Raw genomic sequence first — 12,593 nt, 5'->3', positions numbered from 1 at the left:
GTTAAACCAGTCAGTTTCAGCAATCAGAATCAGCAATTTAGGTGTGAGAAAACAGATATAGATATCACACCAATGATACCAGCTGATTTGCTTTTCAGACCATGAGTGAACAATTTTCTTTCAAATCTATTACATGTACTTCTATAATTTGTGAAGAAATTACTCTCTAGAAATGAAGGCAGAAAAGGCTTCAAGAGTTATTTTAGTGCAAAAATGAAAGTCTTAAATAACAGTGAAGATAAATCAAATTCATTTTGGGAGGTGTGTTTTTCAACTGACATGCTCACAACACAAAATAATCCTACTAAAACTAAATTTGTTAACTTATCTGGATACCTTCTCATTTTCCATGTAATCTGTGGATCCCAATAATATACATTTATCTTGCTCGGAAGTGCTGCTGGACTGTCAGTCTTGACAGCTGCATTAGCTACCACCAACAGAATACCCTCTTTACTTATTAACAGGAAAATTTACAAGCTGTAATTTCTGTTAAACAGAGCTCCAGTAGCAAAAAATAAACTTGAGAAATTTCACGTAATGCTAAAGCCAGAGTGAATACCATCATGGACTGAACCTGGGGAGGTGGGAAATTAGCATTAGGAAATTCATGAGATTCTCTGGATACACTTTAAACAGGAAAATACATGTAAAGCCACCTCAGCATACTCAGATGGTAGCCCATCTTTGGAACAACCACTTCAAAAGACAGAATAATTTGGATGAACTTAAATGGCTGGAGAACAATGATGTTATGCTCTGTGATTGCAATGTTTTTACCAGTTTGATTAAGGAATACATCAGGAACCTGCCTTTTTGACCTCCTAAGTCCAGATACAGAAGGACTGTCAATAGTAACTTTTCTACAGATGTTAATATGCTCAGATGAATAAAGCTATAGACACACTATTGTTGAAGGGTAAACATAACTTCAGAGGGAAAAAATTAAAAAAGGCAAACAAATGCAAAGACCCCCATAAACTTAAAGAACAAATAGGTACTCTGTAAGCACCCCAGCATGTGCTCACATCCTCCTGTTTTCCCCATTCTAACTTCATGATGTGGAGTAGGTAGTGGGGGGGTTGGGGGGGGGAGGGTGGGGGGAAGAGAAGGTATTAATAAATGCTGCAACAACAGAAGGAATGGTGTCTCTAGCTGCTGCAACAGAATGCAATCAGTTATGCTCCTTCCTTCAGAATGGTTGTGAACATATTTTCTCAGAAAAAAAGTGTTTATTAGAATTAGAATTATGTTTTCACAATAAAGAAGTTAGGTAAAATAATTTATTACGCATTAGCCACTTTTTCACTTCTTCTAGTTTTTTGTTGTTGTTTTCTGAAGAACACCTAGAGCAGACTACTATAGAAAAAAAATTATTTCCTTTACTAGCCAGAAAACCAGATACATGTCCCAAACAAACCCAGAAATGATTATTCTCTTCTCTGCTACAGAAATCAAGCCATGAGCAAAGTATGACAGTCAAAATTGTATCATGTTCACACACCTAATACGTTTCCATCGGTAAAGAGAAAAGCTATAAAAAAAATCTAAGCACTGAAAGGTAGTTAGTCACACTTTAAAATTCTTGTTATAAGATTGCAAATAGAAATCCAACTGCACATGTGAACAGGTATTTCTAGTGCAACGCTTCCTTACCACAGGGAGTAACCTACACTGTTTAGTATTTATTTTGATTAAAGTTCGGGAAGGGAAGAATATGACAACATAGACATGTTGTTATGGATTTAATAAGTACATTGAATGGAGAATATTTAAGAGAAATTAAATTGAAATTCATTCAAACTGAATATTTTGATGCACACTGGAAAATAAGGGGTAACAAAAAAGCCTACACTAGGATACATTCTCCCCAAAGAGCTATGTATTCTCAGAAATTGTACTGGAACAAGCTCCTTTTTAAAAGCTGTATAAAAGGTCAACCAGTTTTTGTATTGTAATATTGAAGCTTGTTCTATAAACTATTTTTTTTTTTCAGAATTCATAGTAGAAGGCTTTTGACTGCAGAAATTGTAACCTGAAGTAGCTTCAGCTTCAAGTTATCTGTACCTTTATTTAGATCTCAGTTTGACATTTCAGTTGCGAAAATATGCAGACAGATGTAGACTGCTGTAAAAAAAATGACTATCAACTGCCTGTGGATGTTCAAACATCTGGGTACCAGCCCTAGGTTTCTACTTCACTTTTAGAAAATGAAATTACACACAGCCACTGATATTATCTGTATAAATACTGATATATAGTAGAAATCAATATTACATTAATAATATTCCATAGATTTGAATGCCTGGAAAGCAAACAAGATAATACATAAACATCCAGAAGTCAAAAAAAATTTCAAATAGCTAAGCAGGTTTCCATGAATATTTTATCTTTATATTGCACCTTATACTCAACCATTTTAAAGCACTTTAGAAACATAAAGGAAAGAAATCCCATAAAGTTCATGAAATCCTTCAATCCTAATTGCAGTCTTGCTAACAAAACATGCTATTCAAGATACTGTAATTCCATCTCAGCCTCTTCTTGCAATTACTGCTTTGTTACTTTTTCAATGTGCATAATTAGGAACAATTCAATGCATAAATTACTGTACTCTACCAGAACAGCTTCCGTCAGTAACATTTTAGGGGAGTGCAGGGGGAGGAACATGTATTCAGAATTTAGAATATCTGCATCAGGCCACTATTTTTCAAAGTTAAAATTTTTCAGGCCTCTACATTTCAGTGTCCTCTGTGCTCTGTCAGACTTTTTTTTTCTTTAATAAGATATGTTTTCAGAAGACTGAGTAAAAATATACAAGGATTGTTTTTGTTAGCATAGAATAAACATGTAGATGGTGCACTAGTGATACTAGTGATGCACTAACCTAAGTTAAGGTTTGTGCATATAGCAATTTTTTCATATTTGTTTTTGCAGTTTATTCAACAAATCTGATTTTTGAAAAACTATTTCAGCTTTTTTTACTGTAGCTCAGTGATACCAAAATACGCATCCCAACAACAGGAAACAAAGGACATTCTCTGAGAGCTAAATTTACTTTAAGTATGCTTTAGCTTCACATGCAAAACAAGTCTTACCCAGCTCTAGTTGTTTTATATTCCACTTTAAGGATAGGTTTGCAGGGTTCTGGTTTCTTTCCATCCTTCAGCTGCTTTCCTAAAGTGAAATTTTCTTATATTAATCTTACAACTACATAACACAATGGCAAATTAAGAAATTCACTATGCAACTTACAAAGTAAAACATTTATGCAAACATATATTCAACACCTCTGACAATTACAGAGTATGCCTTGAAATACCAGGAAAAAATTGTTAAAATTATCAGTACATTAACCCTGAAAATTTAGAGTTTTGTTAGTGGTGCCTTTTCTTTTGTGTGTGTCTTCAGTGTTGTGAAATCTTTATTTTCAAAAATATAATGTTCCCCTAAAATTATTTTAAGTAGCATGGAGGATTTAAAACTTATCTCTACCATTTTGCAATTAAAATTTCTCAGCTTACAAGTAAAATAAAGTTTATTCTAAGCATTACCCTTAAGAGCTTGAATATGAAGGGCTCTTCTTCCTCTACTTTGCAATATTAGCAACTAAAGCTTCTACAGTCACAATTTCTCCTGGAGTCAATAGAAGTTAGAAGTACGGTGTAAATATGCACCTATGTACATTGATAACATTTGATAAACCTATAAAGTTCTGCAGAAGATTTAGTTTGCAGCCCAATAACAAAATGAAAATGGTGAAGATGACAAAACATAAAACTGAAGTTAGCCTTGCCTTTTTTTTCATGAGAAATTTATACCTTCCTCTTTCCACTCTGGCCAACATCCACTATAATAAGCAGGGACTTGCTATAGTCTCAGATACGTAAACCAGAATGCTTAACTACAGCATCTTACAACTAACCTCACAGATTATCCTCACCATTTCATTCACACTTGTCTGAAGTAAATAAATTGCTGTGTACAGATAATACTCTGTATACCGATATATATATTTTTGAAGTATGCGTCCGCATATTTCACAGAACAACATGTTAATTTTCTAGGCTTAAATTAATGCAGAATTATCTGAGAAGTGGGAACATCTTACCAGATGCAAATCTTATTCTTTTACAAACCTTTCCAAGAATTTATATGGTAATCACATTTATACATGAAACACATTTATACATGAAACAGATGCTTGCTTATATGTATTTTAAACAACATATGGGACTGTAATGTCAAGCAAAAAGCAAGCTCTGCAAAACATGCCTTAGTTAATTTTAAGATCAATGTCATTGTGTAAAAAACAGCCTAAAGTTTAGAGATTTAGATACCATTGCACTGAGTTGGTCTCCTATTTCATAAAGACCAGACTTCTTTAAACATTAAATCTATCAAAATTTGATATGACAAAATCTACTTGCACTGAAATAATAGATTTTTAATACTTAGTTTTATAAAACATATTTCCATTAAAAGTTTCCATTAAGTTTCCTCTGGATTTTAAAGCACACAGTGGGCATCTATTTTCAATCTTACCATGTGGAGTGATTGTCTGGAACGGTCTGGTAGGAGATTTTACATTCCATATGGTCAAGGTACCATCTGAATGACTACAAATAAATTGTTTTCCTTCATGATGCCAAGCCACAGAATGGATAGCCTATACAAGAAAACAAACAAACAAAATATAACAGTACAAGACTAATATCTTAGTATAATTTTATCATTACTCCTTCCTTGATGACATTAGACAACAAAAGGAAATTACAGAAAGCACTACCTAAATCTTGTTGCTCTTACTATGTCCTAAATTACCCATGTTAAATTCTAAAGTACTTCTTTCAGACATAATTTATTCATCAAAAACATTGCCTTCATTGTACTGACATGTTTAAGGGGGAGAAAAAACCTCCTTGGAATGTTGCATTAAAACATTTTCAACAGTTGGTAGTACACAGAAAATAACTGCAAACTCTTATTTGAGCTTCACTAACTAAAGCTTATTATTGGGCAAAATAAATTATCTTGTTGATACTGAAGATCTACTTGAAAAGATCATTAAGTCAAAAATTCACATGTCATTTTGAGATGCCAAGTGGATATGCACAAGAGGCAAACAAGGGCTGAGAACACCAGTGAAATGAGAATTGAAGTGATCAATAAGATTTTTTTGAAGAAATTAAACATTTCAGTTTTAGATGAGGAAAACAAAATATTAGCATTCTGATGTTGCAATAGCAGTGTTGAGTAGGAAACTACTAGTAAATCTTTTCACAAATAAATAAATGTCTTAATGTTCATAAAATTAGGAAGTGAGCAATCAGCCAAGCCACATAAAAACCTACTGCAGAAAAAAAATGAAATCTAGTTGCTGCCTTTAGGTGAGAAAATAGTGAACAATAAAGCAATGAGTTCAGATAAAGCAAACAGATTAACTAGTAGGAATAGATGATTGTTGCTATTTCTGCTTCCAGTCTCTTAGTACACGAAGACATTACGAAACCATTTGGTGATATTCAAGAAAATGTTAGTTATATCATGAAAATATCAATAAACAATGAAAAGCCCAAGTATTTATCTACTATCCAAAAGGTGCAGAAGGAAGTATTACTTGCTATAAATATTGAGCTTTGGTCCTGCTCAGAAAGTAGATTTGCTTAATAATCATGGTGGAGACATTACTCTAGGCAAACAAAGCAGAAACTGAATGTGTGAATGCTAATAGGCTGTCCAATACTATCTTCTGAACGCATACCCTCAGTAGAGATTATCTGTAAACAGGGCTCAGACTCACTCCATTTCTTATGTACCTATGGATTGCCTCTGCAAGGAACCCTACCCAACAGTGGACGCTTAGATAATAAATACTTAGCAAAGAGCAAATCACAGAAAACAGATGTAAGACAGCTTCATCTAAAGTGATTATACACAGATCTGATCATCACATTTAATAAAGTTATGCAAGAGAACAAGACAGCTTCCAGCAACACGAAGGGAGAATCCAGAGACAATGTGACAGACAGGAAAATGACTGCATTACATGAGCGTGGAGTCTTCAGTACAAACAGTTTCAACTGAATATAGCAGATGTGGATATCTGCAAACCACTAATTAAATTTGACAAAGAAATGCTAAACTTTAAGGTAATCTTGCTCCCTCTTTCATGTGGAATCACTATGGATTTTGTTAGAAAACAGATTTAGTGTACCAACATCTCATCTACACATTTGCAGCTTGGAAACCTAGACAACTCATATGAAGTTAACCTAGAGACTAAAACAGTCTTGCTTAATCTGTCTGTGAGGTAATATTTAATTATCAAATAAAAGCAGGAATTATAAAAGCAGTTTTGCATATAATTTTTTTTCTAGATTATGTTATTTACCAACATAGTACCAAAGTTAGGGATCAGCGAGTTTGAAAGTGTAGACTAGCTAAAGCAAAGGCTGTATTTGAAGAAGCTTTATTTGAAAGCTATCTACACTATTAGTGATGCAATGTAATAAATGTTTCAAATACTCTCCCGTATGTAATCAGCCAACTCAGTGTAAATTAAGCCATTTATATGTCTATGCAGAATAGGCCTTAAGATCCCATAAGAAAGCAAGCTGTACAGAAAGAAGGATAATTGAGTGATAGACAGACACTTTCTTTTTATTGAAAAAAGGTCAAGAGGGAGGACACAAAACAACCCAGTACTGTTGAAGTGCATTAATGCTTATGAACATCGAGATCTGATAAACCAAGCACAAAGGAGAAAGACAATTGCTATCACTTAATTTCAGCAAGGAACCCAATGAGATGGAAAGAACACTGCAAAAGAACAATGATGCTGTGGCTTTACGACTTTATTGACTAATTTTATAGACCATCTGGTTAAATTTAATGACACAGTTAAATATTATTTAACACATAACATATTTTATGTATTTTTCAAATAATTCAACTAAATTCTCTGGGCAGAGTATGAAAAATTTTGGTACTGAGCACTATCCTTTGCTATTACACAACTCAACTTTTTTTTAATTCTAAAAATCAAAAGACTTGTAAGTAGTTGAACTCTCAAGGTATTCAATGGGCTGCCTAGGGCAAACCAGTTATAATGAAAAAACTACAGTAACTTTAGGTGGCACTAGCTAGTTTGTATCAACACCTTCAATCACCAAAAAAAACTTTTTCCATGGTTACTATTAGTACTAGAATTAGAAAGAAAGTATAACATCCAAGACAGAAAAATCAGGCAGAACACACTGAGGCCGCAAAGATATACATAGCTTCTTAAGACAAGAAAAAGCCCTTAAGAGTAACACATTTTTCCACTGATGTTTTCATACAAGACTTACCAATCCAGAATAAAACTACTTAAATTCTAATCATAATTCTTATCTTTGATTATTAAACATCATCTGGTATCCTTTTGGTACCAGAGCAATATGACTAAATCATCTGATGCTGATTCAGCTGCATCTCATATTTTTGTATAATATCTCACTGGTCACTTGGATCCCGATCAGACAGTAATCTCTCATGAGATCATGCACTAGTACTGCAGAGGACTGTTGCTATATTTAAGGCAGAAGCTGTCTATATCCTCAAGAAGAGTTGCCTGAACATGCAGCCTCCTCAGTGGCAGGGTAACACAGGAAGCAGAGAAGTCCTTAACTTAGTGTAAACACTGCTTTGAAACAACATCAGTGTGTTATCAGCATTATTCTCGTCCTAAATCCAAAACGCAGCACCATACCAGCTACTAGAAAAATTAGCTCTATCCCAGCTGAAACCTGGAGAGCAGCCCAAGTTCTGACCTCGGACGAATATCCTGAACCCTTCCATTCACAAACAAGCACCAAATACACAAAAACTGTACATGAGATTAAAGATAGAATGCTCTATTAATAAAGTAAATAGAAAGATTTATTTAGATGAAGTGAATTATTATAGCTAAAGGTGTCTTATTAAATTAAGAAATCACCTCTTTCACTTTGATTGTAAGTTAAGGCAGCTATTCTGGGTTAAGTGGAAGCGTGTTTCATAACCTTCTAGAAGATAAGTAACTGCCTCAGAGGAAATAAATCCATACATTTTTGAACAACAAAACCATCATGCTTGACTTTGCTGTCAAAGCAAAGAGTAAAATCCAGAAATGTAGAAACTGACCATCCTAATGTACTACATGGAGATAGACTGTGCACATAGGAAGCCTTACTTGCACCAGCTGTTCCGGATGCATGATCCCATGTGAAAAAATGACTGCTGTACTGCCTGCTATGAAGCTAATATACTTCATATTCAGAAGGAAACATTTTTGCAATGTCTGCAACAGTTACCTGAGAGAAATGGTAGGACTGTAAAGTGAAAGAGTCTGAGAAAAACAATTAAAAGCATCTATTTTTCTATAGAAGACTTAATTAAATCACTGATAATGAGACTGATGCATTTTAATGTTTTATGAAACTCCATTTTTTTCTGCTATTTTTTTTCTGTCAATATCCCTAGAATCACTATTATTTCTTGTCTCTTTAGAGAGGTACAAAAAATTAGAAATTCTAAAGACAACTTTTACTTAGAATCTCAGAACTAAATTAATCAATAGACTCATATTTTCATACGTTTTGATCTTATTTTTTTCACCTACTGAGGGCATTTAACTGTTTCAGTTCAGAAAATCTTTTCAAAAATAATCTTTTCAATTCATATAGACCTATTTTAGCCCTAGAGCTGATTACATGCATACTATTTTAGAACAGTTTGAAACTGCTCTTCATCTTATCTTCCCACAAGACAAGATACATGCAGAAACTGGTACTTTGATATGAATACAGTATTATTAACCTTTTGCAATTTTCTCTATTGATAAAGACTTGTTTTATATCATATTTGTAATATCAAGCTTATACTACTGCAAATACAATTGCTATGACTCAGAACAAATTTAAATCATCTACCTTTTTAATTTTTATTATTTTAATATGCACATGCCTGTATACTTTTCGAGTATTAGAAATCTTCACTGGCTAAACACCTCTGCATAATTTCCCAGAAGAATGAACCAAAACTGGGGAGAATTACATTCACAATTTGTTTTTGACCATGATTTTATTTATTAGATTTCCTCCTTATTATGATAGCCCTCCATCTCCTGCATGGACACATACAATGTTTTTTGGTCAACTTGAACAGGTGATAACATGCATTCTTTTTCTACTGATTCACCAAAGTACCCAAAACGTGCATAGTAACGTCAACATTCCTGTGTTAACTCTCTTCTGTGGCATTTTTTTCCCTTTTCTTAGGCTATGGAGAAAAAAAAAAAAATTAAAAAATGTAGTTACTGAAACTTAAGTGAATATGTAACTCACGAAGTTCATTTTGATGCAATGGAATGTACAAGGCATAATGACTGCCTGATCGTGCTTCGGTTTCTGGCAAGTCATATTTCAGGGTTGTGGATTTTTGTTTGTTTTAAATTAATTTATTTAAACTCCCCCAGGATACTTTGACATGCTTTTAATGCTGTAAAATAATCCCTTACCCTCAGCCATGTACAAGAAGATTGAGCCTAAAAATAGCAAACTGTAATACATTCTTTGAGTTAATGCTATCAAAGCTGACTTTACATCAGAAGAAAAAAAATACTACTTGAAGAATGGACTTGATTGAATACTAAGATTGAAATGCATTTTTAAAAGTCTAGTTTATTTAAAAAACTAACTTTATTTAACCAACTAATATTACAGACTAATATTAAGTATCGTTTTACTTATTTCATGGCTGCAAATAAAGAAAGGGAAGCATCTGTAGTATAAACCGTATTCCATGGGAGAAAAGCATAACTTTAAAAAAAGTATCACCAATATTTGAACATAAAAAGCTTAAAAATTATGCAAAGAAAAAAAAAGATTTTACTCCTATTTTTTCACTAAGCCTGTCCAAGACAAACAAAAGTTTGTTCTCCAAATTCTGTGAATAACAAGAATTTAGAAGAATTCATAAGTGTAAACATGCAACATATTGCTGTTGTAATAAAAAAAGTATATACTACTACAAGTTCAGGATCTCTTTTGTGATACAGAAAAATTAAGAACAAATTCTAACTAGAATCCCTATCATAAACTAGCATGTTGTAGAGGGAAGATCACTCCAGTAAAGAGTACTAATACTGATCATTAGCTACAGCTGCCTCCCCCAACCATGGTTCAGCAGCAATATGGTTAAAATGGTTTTATGCTGTCGTGGTGATGTTGCCCATCCTTTAAGCATTCTTGCCTGTCCTTGGGATGAGAGCTCCTGATTTTGTGCTGCAATTTACTTGAGTATGGTGCTGGGTGGGCAGACAAGTTCAGACAAGAGGAAAACAGGGACAGTGTTCCACTAACTCAGCTTTCAGATAACAGATCAATTTTCCAACACAACAACATTGGAATTTGCTTCAAGAGAGCCTCCTTGGTGATCATGAAGTTCTGAATGAAACCCAGCAGAAATTTAATAAGTTGTAATAGGATTCAGCCTTCTCCAAGGAAGCTGCACAGCTATCTTGCTATAAACCTATGATTATATAGGAAGGTTACTCCTTGCTCATGAGTAGAGGAAGACAGTAAAAGGATAACATTTGGACCCCTGGACACTTGGGAAGTTTTGAGTCAGTTACATCAAATGACACTGGTAAAAAGCAATGAAGGCAGAAGAAACTTATCCAACGGCAAGGTTTACAAACAATTTTTGTGGTAATAAGTGTCTCTGGCCATCCTGTCTGTGACACCTACTGAAGCCTAGTCACCCATTAACAGCCATCCAACTCAAAATGTAGCAGCATTGTGAAGCACACACATTCCTCTTGTAAAGAGTCTGCAGAGCTAGAGATTCAGCTCTAGGCTCCAGAGGCAATACCAGAGGCAATGCCTTGTGCTGCAGCACCAGGCTCTACTAGTGTCCATGCTCACACAAACTAGATTTATTTATTTTTTAATCAGCAACACTTACTTTCCCTTAGCTGAAACCGGGCTAGCTGACAAACAGCAGGAACAGTATATTCATATAGGCCACTAGTTAGTCAGCATGGATCAAAACATAATTAGGAAGTTAACATTATGGAGCTTAACATTTTTTTTTCACTGACAAATTCAGGGAGATTCTCAATTTTTGCAGCTGAACACAGAACTGAGGCACTGAAGAACAAAATGAAGGATACAGGAGAAGACACACCTCACCTAGCCCATGCTAAAAAACAGATCATACACATACGAACAAATAGATCTAGTCATCGTTCACTTTCTGCAGCTTTACCTTTGCTGCATCTGATACATCATCTCTCATGGCCATATGGCCAGAGACAATTACAGTACTCTCTGCAATGACACCTTTCAAGAAATATACCTTTTACATGTGTAACAAGATTAATCATTTTTAATTTTATGCCACTCAATACAGAATCCAGAAAAATATGATACTGTGCTAACTGTATCAAAGCCAAATTCAAAAAAGGGCCATTGTTCTATTTTTCCTCCTTAGAAAGTTAGATTTAAAACACATGCCTATAGATTTATTTTTTTTTTTTTTTAAGGAATCTTATCATATGGTGATGCTCAGTAATGAGAACAGTAAAACTTCTCAAGCTCACTCTCTCTCTATTTTTTTTATTTTTATTTTTTTTTTTAGGTCTTCTCCTTATCCATCCCCAGTTTATCACAGCCATAAATACTTTCTTTAGCAAAGCATCTTACCTCAGGTATTTCATTACCTCTTCTGCAGTTAAAAAAAAAAAAAAAAAGGAATAGCTAGATGCATACACCTACACATCCTAAAGAAAATCAAAGATGAAATGACTTAACTATGCACTGCTGTTTGTGAACTCCCAAAATCAGGTTGGTTCAGGAAAACTCATACATGACAAGCATGAGGTCAACCTTGAAACAAGTGGGCCACAAAATCCAAAGAAAAACAAAATAAACAGCATAGTGACTATTCTGGGTAAGTTTCTATAACCATTATCAAAACTTTAATAAAGAACTAACCAACGTAAGAATTAGTTTAATATACCAGGTATGAGCAGTCAGCATGCTTTTTGTAACAGGAAATCACATCCAACAAACCTCTGAAAATGTAAATAAGCATGTGGCTAATTGAAACACCAATTAAGCCATCTACATAGATTTTTTTCCTCAAAGTCTTCAACAACGTTTCTCAAAGGAAACCGAACAAACAGATTAGATATCCTTGAACAGATGAGTAACTGGTCAAGGTATCAGGAAGTAAAGCAAGCTGAAGCAAAGACAGACTGGCAGTAATTGATCAGTTAACAGATGAAGGTAATTGGCAGAGAACCTCAGGGATCTGTGCTGCTTGGTTTATTCATAAATAGCCTGGAAAATCAGAACAAGAATATTGAACTGATAAGGTCCACTGACAATACTAAGGCTTATTCAAGGTAGAAATGAGTCCTTCCAGTGAAGAACTGCTGAAAGATTTTTTTTTTTCCTTTTCTAAAATCAGCCAGCACATGCAACTGTGAAGTGATGCAGACAAAAAAAAAGAGTTTAGTATTCTCCTGGTTTCAGCTAAGATAAGGTTAATTTTCTTTATTAGTC

The 12,593-nt window shown here is 34.1% G+C and overlaps 1 protein-coding gene across 7 annotated transcripts in view; it reads right to left on the bottom strand.

Moving 5' to 3' along the window:
• Positions 1–12,593, bottom strand: part of STXBP5 (syntaxin binding protein 5) — a 111,166-nt gene that overhangs the window by 49,750 nt on the left and 48,823 nt on the right. For all 7 annotated transcript variants that reach the window (XM_027454325.3, XM_027454327.3, XM_027454328.3 and 4 more), the window contains exons 8-9: positions 4,546–4,669; positions 3,099–3,177 (exon numbers count right to left, since the gene is read on the bottom strand). In XM_027454325.3, the coding sequence (XP_027310126.1) occupies positions 3,099–3,177; positions 4,546–4,669 (203 nt within the window). The remainder of the gene's footprint in view (positions 1–3,098; positions 3,178–4,545; positions 4,670–12,593) is intronic.

Source organism: Anas platyrhynchos, chromosome 3 (assembly GCF_047663525.1).
Source record: "Anas platyrhynchos isolate ZD024472 breed Pekin duck chromosome 3, IASCAAS_PekinDuck_T2T, whole genome shotgun sequence".
Lineage (NCBI taxonomy): Eukaryota > Metazoa > Chordata > Aves > Anseriformes > Anatidae > Anas > Anas platyrhynchos.
The sequence above is the reverse complement of the archived record's forward strand: the minus strand, read 5'-3'. Positions and strand labels throughout refer to the sequence as shown.